General features: G+C 42.1%; 1 protein-coding gene across 2 annotated transcripts in view; it reads right to left on the bottom strand.

Moving 5' to 3' along the window:
* The window catches only part of LOC126481498 (2-acylglycerol O-acyltransferase 2-like), a 114,336-nt gene that overhangs the window by 46,471 nt on the left and 48,457 nt on the right, over window positions 1-19,408 (bottom strand). For both annotated transcript variants that reach the window (XM_050105284.1, XM_050105285.1), the window contains exon 2: window positions 2,876-3,100. In XM_050105284.1, the coding sequence (XP_049961241.1) occupies window positions 2,876-3,099 (224 nt within the window). In that variant the 5' untranslated portion in view covers window position 3,100. The remainder of the gene's footprint in view (window positions 1-2,875; window positions 3,101-19,408) is intronic.

Below are 19,408 nucleotides of genomic sequence, written 5' to 3'. Positions count from 1 at the left end.
ACAGTGGTATTCCGCCATCCACCAAACCTACATGATATACTCCTCCATCCTTACACAATCTCCACTCCCAATCAGTTACCTCATGGCTCATACCCCTGTAATATGACCTAGATGCAAGACCTGTTTCATACATCCTCCTACCACCACCTACTCCAGTCCGGTCACTAACATCACCTATCCCATGAAAGGCAGGGCTACCTGTGAAACCAGTCTCGTGATTTACAAGCTAAGCTGCAACCACTGTGCTGCATTCTATGTAGGCATGACAACCAACAAGCTGGCTGTCCACATGAACGGCCAACAACAAACTGTGGCCAAAAAACAAGTAGACCATCCTGTTGCTGAACACGCTGCCAAACATGATACCCCTCATCTCAATGATTGCTTCACAGCCTGTGCCATATGGATCCTTCCCACCAACACCAGCTTTTCTGAACTGTGCAGGTGGGAACTTTCCCTGCAATACATCCTACATTCCCGTAACCCTCATGGCCTCAACCTTCATTAGTCACTGTCCTCACCCATCCAGCCCCCTCCCTGTACCCATTCCAGCACTACACAGACGTCATTCCACCAACACACCCAGTCATTTTGTTTCTCCCCTTTTCCTCTACTCCCCCTCCCCAGCTCTCCCCTGACCTCTGTCTGACCTGCAGCCTTTCACCCCCACCATACTATCCCTCCCCCTCCCCACCCCAGGCTCCTTCTTACCCCCACCAAGTCACCACTCCCATCATGCACTGGAGCTGCTGCTCGCAGTGTGGTTTCAGTTGCCTGAGACTGCAGTCGTGTGTGTGAGTTGCGTTTGCGTGAGTGTACGCATATGCATTGTAACATTGATGAAGGCCTTAATGGCTGAAAGATTTAATTGTGAGACTTTTTTGTTGTGCCTATTTGCGACTCGGCATCTCCTCTATATGGTGAGTAGCAAATTCCCTTCTTATAATTCTTACATTCCATCATGGATTTTCCAATGTTTGATTTTTGCAACTGTAATATTTTACAGCTATATGATACAAGGGAACTTCAAAAAGTAGATAACCACATCATCATCCCACACTAAGATCAGTGACCCATCAAGAGTAGTCATTTTCAGAGGAGAATACATATTCTGGGTTCCCTGTCTACAGTTTTGCTGTTGAACAGGTAATAGATGCATCCTAGTATGATTCACCATGAAATTCTGGCATACGTGGATGAAGTGCAATATCACATCCAGCAGTACAGAAATTGTGCAAGCAGTTTAACCAAGGCCACATAAATATGGTTGATGGTGATCAGGGAGGAAGGACATCAACGTTGACCACAGACCACTATGTCAAGGTGTACAAGTGCAGGGGAGGAGGAGGTGGTGATTGTTGCATTCCACTTATGATGAGAATGTACAGGTGGATGAGTGATCAGGATTTCAAAATGGGTATCAAGGGCTGATGTTAAATGGTATAACAGAAAACTTGGCCAAATAAAGGTAATATACTTTGGTGTATAGGACAAGAGGTGCACCTAGCAAGGAAATTACCAGGTGCAGACCAGTCTAGGAGGATGAAAAACTAAAGAAGTGGTTAACAGAAGGGGAGGCAGTTTGTTTAAGTCCTGTTTGTGGCCAGTCATGGTGTGCAGAGACAGATGCTCTTCCTCCCAAGAAACACATCTGTTCTAGTCGAGGTCTGGATCACAATAGATAAGCAACTGTGTTCTGCTCTGCAGAATCTTTGAGAGTCCACACATGTGACCTGCCTAGCACAAATGATATTGGCTACACTGCTGGCATGAATTCACCAGCAATTTCAACAGAGGGCTGAAAGTGTGTGCGTGTTAGCAGCTTTAACCAGCAGAACTACTGTGATCCCGAAAGCCAGGCACCTCATGTCCGTAGACATACTCAGATTTGCTGTGGGTGATGGTAGCTTTTGATGTAAAATTTTTAAACCAATTCCCTAAAATATTTCTTAACTTGCTGCCACACTGTACACAGGCAATCAAAGAAATGATTGCAGTGATCACATATTTCCAATGACAAAGACATTCACACAGTGGATAGCGGATCTGTAATGGACCCATAAACAAGGAATTGATTTTTATCACCAAGAAACCGAATGGTTGCTATAATATATCTACTGTTGTTTACAGATACCTTGTGACTATATTGAAATATAATGACATGTACCTGTCTCTCTTGGAAGTATTGTGCAGCATGTTACTTTTCCTGCTGCAGTAGTGTGCAACTTACATTTTAAGTTCTGTCATAGGTTAACGTTATAAAGGAGAAGCATGGATGCATATCACTAAAATATCATAATGAATAGGGAACTGAAGAGATGGCTTTTATCCAGCAGTTACAAGGTGTGATGGATAATTTACTATTTCATACCAGTTATGACTTATCACTCATGATTGGACAGATTATATCAGATATCGGTTTTAAAATACAACAGCAGGAACACTGGAGACACTTTACAGTTGAACAAAAGATGCTTAAATGTCATCATAATGATTCACATCTCAGAAATAATTACTGACAATTTCTTTAGCAATTCACTATTTCAGACAATTTTGCTCTAAGTACTGTAGATAATGTATGAATGACAGTAGTACGTTATATTGAGGGCTACTACTGGGAACCTTTCTTACATATTTGTTGACAAAGATTTTATCCATCCTACCGTCATTTTGATTGTGGTGAATTATAGATTTCATGTCTGTGACTGAAGATTTCTTGCTCAAGTTAGACATGAGCAATACAGCTGAAGACACACTTATTTCATTGATTTGATGATCTGCATTTGCACACTTTTTATAAGGTACCCTGTCAGTAATAACAGTTAACATCATGCTGTTGAAGTGACAGTAGCTAGAAATACTTGGGGTTCATTACCTGCGACCACCGCGACGGCAGACCTCCCAGTCATAGGCACACCAGGCAGCGTAGGCAAGTGCAATGTAGCGCAGGCGTGTATACAGGACTAAGTAGACTAGCAACAGCCATGACATTAAGCCGCCAAATGGCAGAATCACAATCCACATTAGAGCTGCCAATGTCTGCAGGCGCCGCTCCAGTGGCACGAACAATGGTGCAAACTTTATTCCCAGCAGCTCCATCCTGCAGCAATGAAAAGTTGACATTTATGATAAGGAATCACAAAAATGATCTTTCACTGGCTCATGCCTACTGATTCTCCTTGAAATGGGGCTGACTCAACCAGAATTACATGTAGATACAGAGGGAGGGAGGGAGGTTTAATGAAATGTTAGGTACATGCATGTATTTCTTTCTAATGTGTGCCTTCTTGTGATTTTGGCATTGTCATGTGGTCCTGAGAAGATAGTTGTATTCTGAATGCTGTTAAGAGTTTTTCCTTTTTTTTAAAATTATTTGTCATCATTGCCAAAGTTAATAATGTGAGAAATATAAACAAGTACTGCATATGTCATTGTTGTAAGCAGTATAAAACCAAGAGTTTTCATTTGGAAAACCATACTGATATTGAAAAACTGAACTGTGTATAACTGACAAAGCACAATGTAACTAGGTAATTCTGTAAGAAATACATAGCTCTTTAGAAAAAATATCATGTTTGTATCAGAAAGATTAGATTTGTAAAAGATCATAACTCAATTTTACATGAAAATATCCCATTCCATCACAAGAAGTCTCTTAAGAAACTATTTGAGACAATTAATTGCAATTACATTTACAACAAAGAAAAATGCTTGAATTCTTAAAAGCTTATAAATGCTATCATGATTGTGGTTGTTGGTATAGGTCTCAATTCTCTCAGTTTTCGTATCACTACTATTTCATTCATTCATTCGTTCAGTTCATCCTCAGTTATGTCTTTGTAATCGTTGCCTGAGTATTGACAAATAAATCAAATGCATGATCACTAAAGTCATAGGATAACACTTTTAGACTGACTTCAATTTTGTTTTAAAAATTAAGTAATGCCATTTTTGGAGTAGTTTATACAATTTTTCATCACAAATTTAGCCAGTGTGATGTAACTAATTTATTGCTACTGCAGTTAAACCAATTTCCAATCAAAATAAGGTTATTGCACAATTGGCTAATGACAAGTAAAAAGAAGGAGCACTTCAGTCTGCACTCAAACATGTCAAAACTGCCAGGTTTTTCTCTCAGTTATGCATCTATCCCTATTTTACCACCACCTACTGAACAGAAAAGCTGCTGTTGCTTTAAGGAGAACAGAGCCTCTGCACCAAGTGTGTGTTAAAATTAAGACTAATCAGCATCTATGCATGCACTCTGTAAGCCACTAGACACCCCATATTCGACAACTAGGCAGGATTCAACAAACTATGAACACGGACAAGATGTGGGAGCTGAAGGACCTTGTTACAGAGCCTACAGTCATACCCCCACTGATCTACTTATGTGCGGGTAAGAATCCTATGTCAAAATAGTGAATTTTCTTTACTGATTATCAGTTTTGGCTCGTTATTGGACCATCTTAATATCAATCTAACATAATGTTCAGTGTGCAACACTCATGAATTACACATTTTTTATGGTTAAGTTGCAGTAAAGGATGAGGTCCCTGTGAAAAACCACACCTTGTACCATATTTAGAGACTGGTGGGGGGTAATAGACACAGGAATTGTGCTAAGATGGGTACAGGCACGAAGGGCCGCAGATTGGGCAGCTGAAGCAGTTTTGATCAGCAACGAACCCGACCGCATCTTGCTCAGGGAGTCCACTTCACCAAACTTGGCTTCAATGTGTTCCACAAAGAATAAAGGTTTGGTATTGGTGAAAGTATCTCCATCAGTCCTGGTGCAAACTAGATAACGGGGGAAAGGTTTCACCCCTAGCCGATGGGCCTGACCCTCTTCCCAGGGGGTAGCCATGGAAGGGAAGGCCGAAGGGGCAAGAGAAGCAGCACTTGAAGAATCAGTTCCATGCAGAGAGATGGCCGCAGACGAACGGCCAGAGTTCTGGACCCATATGCGTTTCATTTGCATACTGTCCGCCCTGATACCACCCACTCCAATCAGGGGCTCTCGTCACAGGCACCACCCAGCCACAGCAAGGGCCGTCTGGCACGGCGGCCATTGCCGGGAGCTCCGATGCTCCAGGAGGACGAGCAACCCCTCCGAGGCATGCGTGAGGTGGTCACAGCTCAGTTATCAGAAGTGTGATACCTATGTGATCAGGGGGCTCAACCAAAAGGGTACACAGCGACCCCACCACACGGGCTGGCTACCGTGCTGGTTATGCACCCTAGCATCAGACAACGACGTGAAAGAAAAGGTGGAATGTACTAGGAGGGTGCACGTCGGAGACACTAGGTAAGGTGCTCTTCCCCAAATGGCTCACACTACGGAGGAGAAATTTTGTAATGGAGGTCAAACCCCAGAGGGGGACCAAGGAATGCCAAAAGGAGGAGATGATTACGCAAAGCCGAATTGTAAAACCAACAGAACCAGGAGGATAGCGGGGGCCAACATAAGCAAGGACACCAAGAGAGGGAGAGGAGAGGAGAGGGTGACGGGAAAGGAGCAAGGAGGGGAAGGGGAAAGAAATGCAGCCCTGGAGAGAGAGAAGGCTGCAATAGCTCGGGGCCCCCACGCACGTATCCACAAAAGAGTTGTGGAACCTCTGGGGGGTCTAGCTGGAGAAAACTGGACCTGTGCAACACCTACATGCACCCCCGCAAACCACCCTACGATCCAAGCCAGACGATAACTTGCACCACTGAGTCATTCTTGTTCCCATTCCACTCGCAAATGAAGCAAGGGAATACGTCTGTGTGTTTCCGGACGAGCCCTTATTTTTCTCGTCTTCGTGGTCGTTATCGAAATGTACGTTGATGGCAGTAGAATCTCTCTGCAATTTGTCGCAAATGCCAGTTCTCTAAACCTTCTCGTCAGCTTCTCGTGAAAAGAACTGGGGTTTGCGTTTGAGTTCACTGAGCACTCCCGTAATGTTAACGAGTCAATCGAGGCTACCAGTATCAAATATAGCAGCACACCTCTGAACTGCTTCAATGTCTTCGTTTAATTAGATCTGGTGTGAATCCCAAATACTCCAGCTATACTCAAAAAAGTGTTGGGCCCGCGATGTGTTTCACAGACGAGCTACACTTTCCTAGAATTCTCCCAAGAAAACGAAATCGCCTTCCCTACAGCCGACCCTACGTGCTAGGGTGGAGTCTATTCAGTGAGAAATATTATCCAAACTACATTGACCTAAGAAGCGACAGCGTAAATAAAAACCGTCATCAGGCTGAGAACTTTCCACCTGGTCCTCGTACTACGATGTAATAAAATTTCAGAGTGTGAGGGTGATAACGAGCTGTCATGCATCATCCACTCAGAAAATCAGAAAGATTGCTAAATGTCGTACACTGTCAAGCTACGCCTCAAAAAGAAATGTGTGAAAAAGAAAGCAGGTTGTATTGTTTGAAGTTTGCTGCTCCATGAAAGTGAGCGAAATAAATTGTGAATAAGGTAATTCATTACAAGTGATGGAAATCTGAATAAAGAGTAATGTCATCAGAATAAGCTACTCCAGTAAAAACAAAACAAAAAAAAAAAAACAAAAAAAAAAAAAAAAGAGGCTCTGAGCGCTATGGGACTTAACTTCTGAGGTCATCAGTCCCCTAGAACTACTTAAACCTAACTAACCTAAGGACATCACACACATCCATGCCCGAGGCAGGATTCGAACCTGCGACCGTAGCGGTCACGCGGTTCCAGACTGAAGCGCCTTTAACCGCACGGTCACACCGGCCGGCCGACCGTAGCAGTCCCGCGGTTCCGGACTGCAGCACCTAGAACCTCACGGCCACCGCGGCCGGCTTCAAAATACAACTCTGGGATCATAAACGAAGGACGGCAGGTACTCTATACAATATAAAGTAGGAAGTTAAAGCTGCTATGTCACATATTTAGAGCCAGCATATGCTTACCATGGTGGGAGGGAGAAAAAAGGGGCAGAACAGGCCGAGGTGGAACGTCTTCGAAGACCGTCACTCAATACTAGCAAACTATGAAAAGCTGGAAACCGAACAAAATGCCAAGTCATAGTCTTTTACAACACTGTTTTCTTCCTACAATTTTGTTTCTCTCAGTAGTGACATATTCCAGCTAGTGTGTTGTACTTACACAAATTAATATTTCTTACTTGCCCATGAAACAATCATGAAATAAATCAGAAGGATTCTTTTAGTAATGGTTTTTCTCGTATAAAATATTTATCATAAAAAATCACTGAATAAATTCATATATGATAAGAACACGGAGCTTTGTAATGTAAGAATGGGGTAAGTGGCGCTTAGGTAGTTGGGGGCGATGTGTGTGGTTTGTGGTTTCTGGATGTCAACAGAACGAGCATTTTATTGCTTTGTCGACAGGGTTATGTATGCATGAGAACGTTATGTTACCAGACAAATTACGCCTTCTGAATTTATTGAGTTACTTAACTCACTTTTGGAGCACTTACAAATCTGCAGTGGACTACAAAAAAGTAACTGTCGGGGTGTGAGGAGGAGGAGGGAGAAATTTAGGAAGTAATGTTGAGGTGGTCGAAGATCATCAGCTCAGCAGGTTAAGGGCGAGGAATAGCTCTCTAGCTCCACCATGAGCTGATTCAGGAAAATATCTTAGCATTCACTTAAGTTATTTAGGAAAACGCAGTAAATTCTACGTAATGACCGCACGGGGATATGAACCCAAGAACGTACCCAAAATTGTGTGTAAGCCAGGACGTCACCTCCAAAAGTGAAGAAAGAGCCACCTGTCAGTATCTGAGAGCGATGATAACATTGAGAGCAGAGTATATTTGAAGAGGATACGTTTATCGGTACCTGACTTTCCAGATAATGTCGGTTGAGAGGAAAGTCTTGGTACTTCAGGAACACACGAAAGCGAGTCGTGATTGTGCCGTTTGTCGGGTAAAAAATGCGAACTTCACCGCAAAAACCGGCACGCAGGTGCTCCTCAAGAAATCAAGAAAATCCTTAATAATTTAAAATAATAAGCATCATGTGGAGTACTAGATCAACATTACTATTTTACATTCAAGTATCAGTTGTCGAAATTGTGTGCTCTGGCATGGATTCACTTCGCTTGGATGCTCCTGAACATAGCTCTTATTTAGCTCGTAATGTAACCAGAATTCAGAAAAAACTACAAAGACTTATGTAGATGAACTGTTGCTTTGAAGGATGATTTTTGTTTTAGAAGCGGAAGTACAACTTCAAACAGCCAACATCGATTTTGTACAGCATTTATTGTGTGACTGGATTCAGCAAACTACGCTGCCATCATCAGAACTTCTGCAGTCCAGTTCACTGAATCTTAATCAGATGGGTATTGTACAATGTCACATAGGTCGATACATCATGAACATGAGATCAATAGTATATCAGCAAGTCAAGCATAAAAGAACTATTACATAAAATAACGCACAAATTGCACTCATTATACATGCTCCTGTTCGTACATTAGCAGAATGGAGACTCTCGACTTGCGGACACATGGTTCACGACATGGGGAATTTGGGTCTGACCGTGGAGCAAGCTCGGGTAAGGCGACCGCTAGCGATAAGCGGGAAATTCGGGTTCGAGTCTCTGACTAGCACAAATTTTCGTTGTCATTCCATTATGGTGAGTCCATATTCACAATTGCGAATACATTTCGTGTAATGAGTATGAAGTGTCACAGTGACAAAAAAATAAACACTCGTCTTTGGCGTTTTGAAGAACGGCCGTGGAATAGATGCACAAAATTATAGAACTATATCTCTGACGTCTATTCGAAGAGAAGATAAGCAAATAAGTAAAACAAAGACAGTAGAAATGACCAACAGGCAAGGAACAACCTCAAATACATTTCTAGAAGAAGTCAAACTAGAATCTGTTTCCCATTTCAACTACCTAGGAAGAATACGATTAAGCAGGAAATACTCAGCAGGCACAGAAAGAATCCATTTTTTACAGTCAAATCAGAAATCCTGTCTTGAAGGATAAAAATTCCACGAAAAGCAAAAGCGACCATGTACCACACCTGTTCCGTACCATATGGTTTATAAACATGTGTCCTACCTCGGCAGAATTGAGGCAACAAATGTATTCATTAGAACTATGACCCAAAAAACTAGAAAGGCCAAAATCAGGAATGAGGTGAATAGAAAAGTAGCTGGTATTGAGATTCCTGTTACCAGTGTCAAAGAAATGCAGGCTTCAGTGGTAATGGGCGCATAATGAGAATGAACAGCGAAAGACCAGCCAAAAGGTATTTCAAGCTGAACCTTGTAGCAAGAAGACCACGGGGAAGACCAAACGCTGGATACAGACTGCAAGATCAGATGTGGAGGAGAAAGCACACAAATGAGAAGTTGGCGTGGAACGATGTCTGAAGACGTAGGAGATGACGAGCGCTTCCACACCACATACGGGAAAACGGAGCTCGACGTCGACGACAATGATATCTGTGATAGCGGTCTGTTGTTGAATTTTCAAACACGTTTTATATTCTCATATTTCTCGAGATTAAAAATCTCCTCTGTAGGAAAACGCAACGCTTCCCGCAAACAAGAATCGTTTGAAATCCAACCAGCTCGCCCCGTTCGTCCACGAGAGAGAGAGAGAGAGAGAGAGAGAGAGAGAGAGAGAGAGAACAGTAGAAACTGTTTCGAGTAGATTGTTCCCAGACTTTCGAAATACTTTCAATAGTGTTCCCGCACTGCCGCCTAATTAAAATACGAACGCATTTAGTATCACATCAGCAGTGTGATTCGACTGAGGAGTTCCTGGCAAATAGAAGGCAGCGTTTTATTCGTAATGGAGAGGGGTATCTTCTGACGTAAAAGTAGCTTTAGGCGTACGCCGAGGGAGTGTTACTGAACAATTAATTTTCACAATACATATAAATCACCTAGTATATAACGAGCTTCCATGAGGATTTCGTAAATGATGCCGTTGTATAGAGAGAAATCGGAACGCTAGAAAATTGTTGTGAAAAGCATCGTGTACAAATAGGTGTGATGACCCAGTACTGTTCGATTACAGGATTGTCGGTAACAGGAAACGTACATCCATTAAAATATGTAAGTATGCGTACGGAAGTCAAACGACGTTATAAATTAATCGCAGGTAAGACAGATGCCACGTAGATTCATCGGGAGAATCTCTAAGAGAAAGATGTAGCTAACAAGACTCTCCTTCGACGAATACCTTAATATTTCTCGTCTATATGGGATCCATACCGGATAGGATTCACAGAGGAAATAGAGAAGATCGAAAGAAGATTAGCGCGTTCCTTGAAGGTTCATTCAGCAAGAAAGAATGAAAGCGCCCGTGCCATGTTTATCCAACGCCAATGGCAGACGGTACAAGAGTGGCATTCTGCATGTGTGGATTACTGTTAAAATTCTGAGAGTTTACGCCTCTAGAAAAGGAAGCCAACATATTGCTCCTACGTATATTCCTTGAAAGACCATGGGAGTATAATTAGGAAGATTCGAGCTTGCACGGATGTTTACCAACATTTTTTCTTTCCACAGACTACATGCGACTGGAACAGGAAAGGGGGAAGCGACAGTAGTACACAAAGTACTCTCCGCCATTCACCATTAAGCTGGCATCCGAAGCATGGATGTGTGTATAAAAATCGTAAGAGGTTATACAAACTGCCTAAAATTTGGGGGCAGCTTAATCATGTTCCATACAACACGACGTCTCGCAATCTGGGATGAATGCACTTTTCCGGGTTTGGAGGGATTAGTGATGATCCAACACACTACTCCGAACTAACGCCGAGATCCACAAATTTCCACAAGTTTTGGAGCCGCTAACAGTATTTCGCTGACAGCCCTGTGTGGAGAAAAAACTTCCACCACAATATCTGATAAAATTCTAAAAATTATTCCATTGCAAGCACTGTGAAACGTCACTATTGTGTTGCAAGGTTTGTCACAAAGACAGTAGTTCTGGAAATGACCATATCACCACAGACATTCTGAGGTGACAAAAGTCATGGGATACTTCTTAATATCGTGTCGGACCTCCTTTTGCCCCGCACAGCGAGCAACTCTACATGGCATGGACTCGTTGGAAGGCCCCTCCGGAAATATTGAGCCATGCTGCCTCTACAGCCGTCCATAACTGCGACAGTGTTACCAGTGCAGGATTTTGTGCGCAAATCGACTTCTCGATTATGCCCATAAAGGTTCAATGGGATTCGTGTTCGGCGATATGGGTGGCCAAATCATTCGGTCGTATTGTGCCGAATGTTCTTCAAACCAGTCGCGAACAACTGTGGCCTAGTGACATGGCACATTGCCATTCATAAAAACTCCATCGTTGTTTGGGAACATTAAGTCTTTGACTGGCTGAAAATGGTCTCCAAGTAGCCGAACGCACTCATTTATAGTCAATGATCGGTTCAGGTGGATCAGATGACCAAGTCCATTCCACATAAACACTGCTCTCACCGTTCTGGAGACACCATGCATTTGCACAGTGTCTTGTATGCAACTTGGGGCCAAGGCTTTTTGGGGTCTGCGCTACACACTAATCCTACCATCAGCTCTTGGTAACTGAAATCGGGACTCACCTGAGCAAGACAGTTTTCCAATCGTGTAAGGTGTCCAATCGATATGGTCACGAGCCCAGGAGAAGCGCTGCAGGCGATGTGCTATTAGCAAAGGCACTCGCACCGGTCTTCTGCTGCCATAGTCTATTAACGCCGCTCTGTCCGAACGGATACTTTTATGTCCCAGATTCATTTCTGCGGTTATTTCACACAATGTTGCTTGTCTGTTAGCACTGCCAACTCCACGCAAACGCCGCTGCTCTTGGCTGTTACGTGAAGGCCGTCGGCCACTTCGTTGTCCGTGGTGAGAGGAAACGCCTGAAATTTGGTATTCTCGGCACACGCTAGATTCTGTGGATATCTCAATTTTTAATTCTCTAACAGTTTCCGAAACAATGCGTCTAGCTCCAACTACCGTTTCGCTTTCGAAGTCCATTAAATCCCGTCGTGCAGCCATAATCACGGCTGAAACCTTTTGTCATGAATCACCTGAGTGCAAATGACACCACCATTGCACTGCCTTTTTACGCCTTGTGTACGCGCTACTACCGCCATACGTATGGGTACATATCGCTATCCCATGACTGGTCACTTTATTGTACTTAACAATATACCAAAAACCGAACAGAGAAAACACACTTCCATCTCAGAGTCCCTCTAAACCTAATGTGCCCATACCGTTTACTCCATGTCAGCAACCTGGATATTATCTGAAAAACACGTACGAGAGTTACGTTCGTCTTGAACCACGCCATCTGTAACTTCTTTCAAAGATTTCCTGAAGGCAAGAGATCATCCCGAGCATTTGTCCGCCCATTCGTAAAAACGACCTCCTTCGAACTTAGTATGGGTAAGAAAAGCAGAGAAGCTAAGGAACTAGTGTTTAACATCTAGCCGACAGCGGCGACGTTTCTGGCAGTTACAAACAAGTGACGGTACAGGACAAACGCCAACTCCGACAACATTTTTCAAGTTCCCCACGGATATTTTCTGAATACTTTGGTGTATTGATCTGTGGGCTCCGATGGTCCGGTTCAGAGTAATACTGTGATTCCAGTTTGTTCGGTTACCCCAATTACCTCTGTTTCTATGAAAATACGTTACCAACAGTGAAAACGTTTATTTTCAATCACCAAAAGGCTCAATATAAAACACAGAGTAATGCAACAACCTCAAGAGATGCTGTCGCTGTGTAACAACTCAGCACGGCATCGTGCCGCTCTACCGTCGCATTCAGTGAAATCACACACGAGTTGCACTGATGTGTGTGTTAACGTACAACTAATACTGCCGGGAAAACAAATCCGAGATTGAACTGAGCAGTAGTCAGTGTAAACTTGAGGGCGAAGAGGAAAATGGATGTTACTGTTGCCAACACCAAATACCGTTACTAAATGGAACAAGTTTATTTCCAAAAAATAGAGCATATATTTTGCATTTGTACTGTTCTGCAGATGCCTCCAGGCCAATAAAGATACGAAGTTAAATGGGAACAAGGATAACAGATCAAACGAAATATGCCTATTCTAACGAGTCACCGGAGACCATATGTTCCTGATATCGAAGTACCGAGTAAATATCCTTGAACCATCTCCAGAATTTCGTCAGTGCAATTAGAGTTCGCCTTGTATATGGTTTCCCCTTCAAAACTGACTATGGTATTAAACAGTACGTTTCCTCCACAAACGATCGGTACTGCAAAGTACGGCAACAAGATTTCTGTCACACGAACTCTGTACCAGACGACGTTGTACCGATTCACTAAAGCAGTGGTTTCCGACCTAGAGGTAATTACCCCTGAGGGGTAAAACGTATTTTTATGAGGAGTAAAAACAAACGAGTTCAGTTTTATATCGGTCTCTAAAGTACACTATTACTAAAAAATTATTACTACTATCACTATTTCGTAAGACCGTAATACTGATTTATATAAATTTTCAATATTTGTGTTTTTTTTAAACACTAACCTTAACGCATGACAATGTGGAGGTTACAGCTTGTGGAACTAATGTATCAAATATATTTTCGACAGATAGTCCGTTGAGATATATATATCACACATTCTAAAATATCTCATGAAAATTCCTGCTCCCAGTCAGTTCGAGCACTGTCAAAAATTACTTCATTATTTGCTCCATTGATAGCAAATCAACTAAATGACCGAACATCACAACCGTGACTGTGTAAAGGCTACTGCAATGCTGTAGATCCTACATAAAATTACTATTGACAGTGGTCAGATACAAAGCAATAGCAGCCTGGAGTCTTGCAATTTTTGCCACTTCAGAAGTAAGGAGTCCAGCAATCAAGTGATTTGTAAACATTGCGTATAGTGGACACATGTTAACTTGGTTGACTTGAAATGTGGGTGCAGCGTGCGGGTGAAGCAAGCGTCGCTATGGAGAGGAATGGGGCAGAGGATGTACGTTTTGTATTAAGTGCCTACCCTCCATGTGCATAGATTCCTTTCTTTTCTGGGAAGAAATAGTAAGTAGCAGACGCAGTGCACTCAGAATTACTTTCTCATTGTAACAAAAAGGTCATTCGAAATAAGTAAAACCAGTTTTCTTTGGCTCATTAGCTCGTGGATTAATAAAGTGCCTACATTTATCTTTCGTCATTTTAAAAAGTGTTCGAAGAAAAGGCTTCTTCATTTTAAAGTTTAGTTAGACACATTTTTTATGTAGAGGATACAGAGATCTACTCTATCTGGAGAGAGTGATATCAGAAAGGTTGGGAACCACTGCACTGAAGTGAATAATCGACATTTCCAGACTATAGTTACCCTTATAGGTTAAAATCTTTGGAAAAGAGTAGTTCTTGCATACGTTATAAGGAGTAAATGATAACTGTTGAGGTGCTGAATGTGGGAGATACCGGATCATATCCTTTACAGCTATAAACTGGCGCTTCTGGCCACTCAAAGATACTAGCGAGGTTTTCAACAACTTCAGGCGAATGCTGGGCTGATTGCTTATACTGACTACATTTTTTATGGGTCCCAAGCATTCTCTAAATAACGCTCCACCTACACTCACTCCGACGTCAACAACACAGTAACTAGTTATAGTTCCTTTGGATCTTAGTGGAGATGACGGTGGTGATTTGACTGTTGACAGATACTTTACCGGGTGCAGCCAATATGTCGAAGTAAACCACTTCTCTCTTTATCAGAGATGTATCTGTGAAATTATGGTAATGCTACACGTCACATGAATGCGACCATCAGGATGACTATGTACCTGATATATTCTGGTAAAACCTGTATCAATTTTTTGGCGGATAAGGAGGAAAGAGAAGAGTTAGCTACTCCAATGTGCATAATATTCAGGATTATTAGACCCTCTCCACTTTCATCAAACTTTGACATCAGAAAGGTACGTAGGGCCAGTATGTCCAATCCTCCCTAGTGTTTATTGTAGACGGTTATTTTGGCAAATGTGGTGGAAAGCTTTCGCTTGTACCTGACATGTCTATTGTGCGTACTGGGTCCAAGCGTTGCACCATTAGTTGATGTTCAGTGTAAACAACCAATGCTGGCAAGTATTTTTCATTCTCTTGTCACTACCGCAGACCACAGGTTCTGATTTCAAGTGAAATGGAACAGCAAGTGGGTATTTCTAAACGAACAAGCGCACCAAAGCCGTTTTCAATGGCTGTGAGCGTATTGTTGATGTTTCAGGTGATAAAACTACGAACTTATTTGCAGATTTCACTAAAGCGGATGATAATCCATCATATTTGTCTACCAGTTCAGGTTAGTTTAATCATTTCAAGCATCGGTACGGCGTCCGTTGTAATGAAACATGGGGGAGGCAACGTAGATGGCTATACAAAGAGCAAAACTGTAAACATTTTTTTACACGTTAAAGTCCATTTTAACCAGTATCAAAAGGGTTTATTTTCTGAACTAACAACTAGCCGAACAATCACTTGCATCCACGAAGAAATTGGTCCTAGTTTTAAGGCTGCTACGAATAGACAAATATTTTCGTAGGAAACGCTTTAGAAAATTTTAACTTGATCCCATTAAATCTTGCACTCTTAAAAACAGACGGCAATGAAGGGCTCTGATAGAAGTTCACTGTCGGACAACAAAAGCTTGAATGACATTTTCAAATTTCCGTTATTTTGCACAAGAACTTAGTTTTAAGTATACTCTGAAAGAAAAAATCGGATCCAAATGTTCATTACTGATGTCCCTAGCCGTCAAAGTTCCATTGAATAAAATGGAAATATCCAGGTTCAGTTTGAACTGTGTTCTCTAACGCGACAGACCAGGTTAACAAACCAACTACCAACAAGCTAACGGCTTTTCCAAAGGAAGTTGACGCTTCAAACGAATCCAGAGCGCCTACTTCAACTGCAAATGATTCGGAAAATCAACAAATTGGATTGAACGTAGCAGCAGAAATATTCTGATGCAGATGATCAAGAAACTATTTAGGTTGTTAAACTAGACTTTTGATGACTTAATAAAGCTGCCGTGCTGCGTATGTTAAGAGTGTTGTGTGAATCTTTTCTATCGCTGATTAATTTGTTTTCTGAATAACAACAACTTACAAAAAGATGATGCAGGTTATTTTTCGTAAAAGCTGCACAGTGATTGTAGGGCAGGACCCAATATTTCACATATGAGGTAGCTAATTTTATCGGTAGTGAGGTGGTATATGCCTTTAAACTGAAGAATAATGAAGTCAGTGGTCCGGATGGAGTTTAACTAAAGTTACTTAAGCTAAGCAAAGTCGATTGGTCTTAGCCTCCCAACAACGTTGTTCAGTGTTATCTGTGCATCAGTAAAGAAGATATCTTATGACTGGTCGAGATAAATATCTATACTACTGCCAAAGAAAAACTCCTTACGTCTTGATGACTATCGTAAATTAGTTTGATGTCTCACGTACTCAAAACATTTCTGCGAAACACACACACACACACACACACACACACACACACACACACACACAAGAAATGTGAATCCCATTTGAACGTGACCCGGTTTGGCTTCCGAAATGGGGGTTTTAACTCGTGAAGCACTCTTCTTAAAAATACTACTGCTGAGATGCAGAAATACAAATGTCAATGTGTTCGCTTGTTTCAGCGACTGTAAAAAAAGTGACTGCGAGAGACACAAAAAGATGGAGATTTTGGGGTCAAATGCTGTAGACCAAAACGATTTACTTATCAGGAACAGCAGAATTGGCTACAATTAGTGAAGGCGTTCGTCAGCGTTGTATACTGTTACCTCGCTTGTTAGCAAGTATTCTGAAGAAAGTTTTGTAGGTAGTGTTGGCGGTAGAAAGCAACGGGATCATTAGAAACGGAATGATACACAACAATATTAGGTACGCAGATGACATTGTTGTCAAAGCAAATGATCTTCCTGCACTCCAGCTCATGACAGACGTTTTAGTCCAGCGCAGGGAATAATTTAGCATGTTTTCTGACACTACCGAGACCAGTGTTAGTCTTCTTTGAAAGAAGAATCCAAGCAATCTTGTCAAAAGTAAATAAGATTGAACAAACATCTCCTTTATGTACTTGTGTGTTGGACTAGCAGTGTGACTGCAAGAAAAAGATCAGATCTAGAACAAAACAGGCCAGGAGACAATTTATTAGCATAAAAAACTTTTCTTAAGATCGGATATTAGTCTGCAACTGAGAATGCGAATGATTCGTTGCTACGTGTTCATTTTTCTCTATGGGTGCGAAAGCTGGACCATTGACCAATATCTAGAGAAAAGAACTGATGATGCGTTTGAAATGTATCTTTATCGCCGTCTATTACGCACTCTTGGATGCGGATAATTTCAAACTTAGGTCATCGGGTGAAAGAGCAGAAAAAACTATAGCTCACTGTAAAACAAAGGAGAACTGAATACCCAGGATACATAAGAGGCTAAAGATACCAGGTATTAAGACTCATCATTAAAGGGAAAATACAAGGAACAGGTCTGCTGGAAGACGAAGGAACTCGAGGCTGAAGGACACGGATGGTACCACTGTCTTCCACGCTGCAACGTCACATGCAGATTTGGCTAAGTGGAACGCCAACCTCCGCCAGGAGAAGGCGTCTTGAGAATTTTTACGAGATTTTGTTGGAGTTATGGCAAATGGTCAAAAGTATTAATTAAAAATGCGCCCCTGCAGGCCTGCACTAAAGGGAGAGATCATTTGGTGAACAAATTAACAATAATTTGGGCAAGTATGGAGATAGTTTGAACTTTCCGAGTTCCGGTGTAGTATTAGACTAAAAGTGAACCAGTTCAACTGTTTACGGGAAAAATGCGTCAGATCAGAGTCCTTATATTCTTTATGAATTACCCTCGTATTTAAGAGACAGAACGAACAATACAACTGTGTCATACGATACACAAAACGGAACTAAAGCTTTTAGTGTGGTTGCGAAATAACCTCGTTTGCATGTTCTAAGGTAACTAATTCAGTTTTTATTTCGGCATGGGAGTTCTATTTAATCATCTGAATGAAAACTATTAGAGAGCGTATGAACCATGCAATTCACTGACATTTTATGTAACTTATTAAGTGTTGCTGTAATTCGAGAAATTTGTCCTGTTCCATAGGTACATATGAAAAAAATTAACAGGCTACACGATCAGATACAAATGATTCAAATGTAGAAGCAGAACTGTAACAAATGTCTCATATACTTAGAAGAGTAATTTATTGATTGGAGTGAGGGGAAAATGGAATTCAACACAGGCTCGTTAATGCCCGATGGTTGGTTGATGGATTGATTTTCTTGGGGTGAGGAGGGGAGGGGGGGTGACGTGTAAGGGACCATACAACAAGGTTATCAGTCCCTCGATCCAAGAGTGGTGGATCCAGAAGTAGAGACGCCCATCAAGAACGTTTTCTTATCTGATAGATTCATAACTTGAAATTGAGAAGGCTAAAAGTTGTCATTTTTGTAGCGTCAATAATAAAACCAAGAAAAGGAAATCGAAAAGTATGCTGGTGTCTCCATGCGACAGGAAACGTCCCACCCACAGCTCTCTCAACCCTGATCCATTACAGTCAGGAGCGCCCACTATTCCAACAGTGCTACACCTAGTATAGAAAACTGGGTGTGCCAGGAAGGAGACAAACTGAATCTAAATGAGATTAGAGCAAATGAAAGAGGGATAGAAGAGTAGCCTGGTCAAGGAGGTAGTGTCGGGGAACCTACAGACGTAGCATACAGCTGGACGCACCCCATCCTCAATCACCCTGCCTCCGCTCCAGAGCTATATTAGAACCTTATGACTGAGAATAAAAACCACTATCACGGAGAAAACTAAGAACCAAGTCAACCGTCCGTGATTCGTCCACCAGTATTAGAGGCACCGATTCCGGAAGTCCATACTTAACACCGAGGCCCAAAAGACGGGAGCATTCCACCAAGATGTGCTACTGTATGTAAAGCTCCATAACTACAATGTGGGGGTGGCTCGTTACACAAAATGGTTCAAATGGCTCTGAGCACTATCAGACTTAACATCTATGGTCATCAGTCCCCTAGAACTTAGAACTACTTAAACCTAACTAACCTAAGGACACCACACAACACCCAGCCATCACGAGGCAGAGAAAATCCCTGACCCAGCCGGGAATCGAACCCGGGAACCCGGGCGTGGGAAGCGAGAACGCTACCGCACGACCACGAGATGCGGGCTACACAAAATGAACCTGGCATGACGAGTTAATGTCCATTACGTTATGTGCAGTGCACTTTCCGGTGGTGCAAGCAGTATTGCTGTCGAATGCAGTATTTTGCTGTGCTGGGGTTCGTGATAAAATCAACAGATTGATGCTATTATATATGGCGACACCAATGAAGCTGTTATTTTG

The sequence above is a fragment of the Schistocerca serialis genome, chromosome 5 (genome assembly GCF_023864345.2).
Source record: "Schistocerca serialis cubense isolate TAMUIC-IGC-003099 chromosome 5, iqSchSeri2.2, whole genome shotgun sequence".
Taxonomy (NCBI): domain Eukaryota; kingdom Metazoa; phylum Arthropoda; class Insecta; order Orthoptera; family Acrididae; genus Schistocerca; species Schistocerca serialis.
Note: the sequence above shows the minus strand (reverse complement) of the source record. Positions and strands in the feature narration are given on the sequence as shown.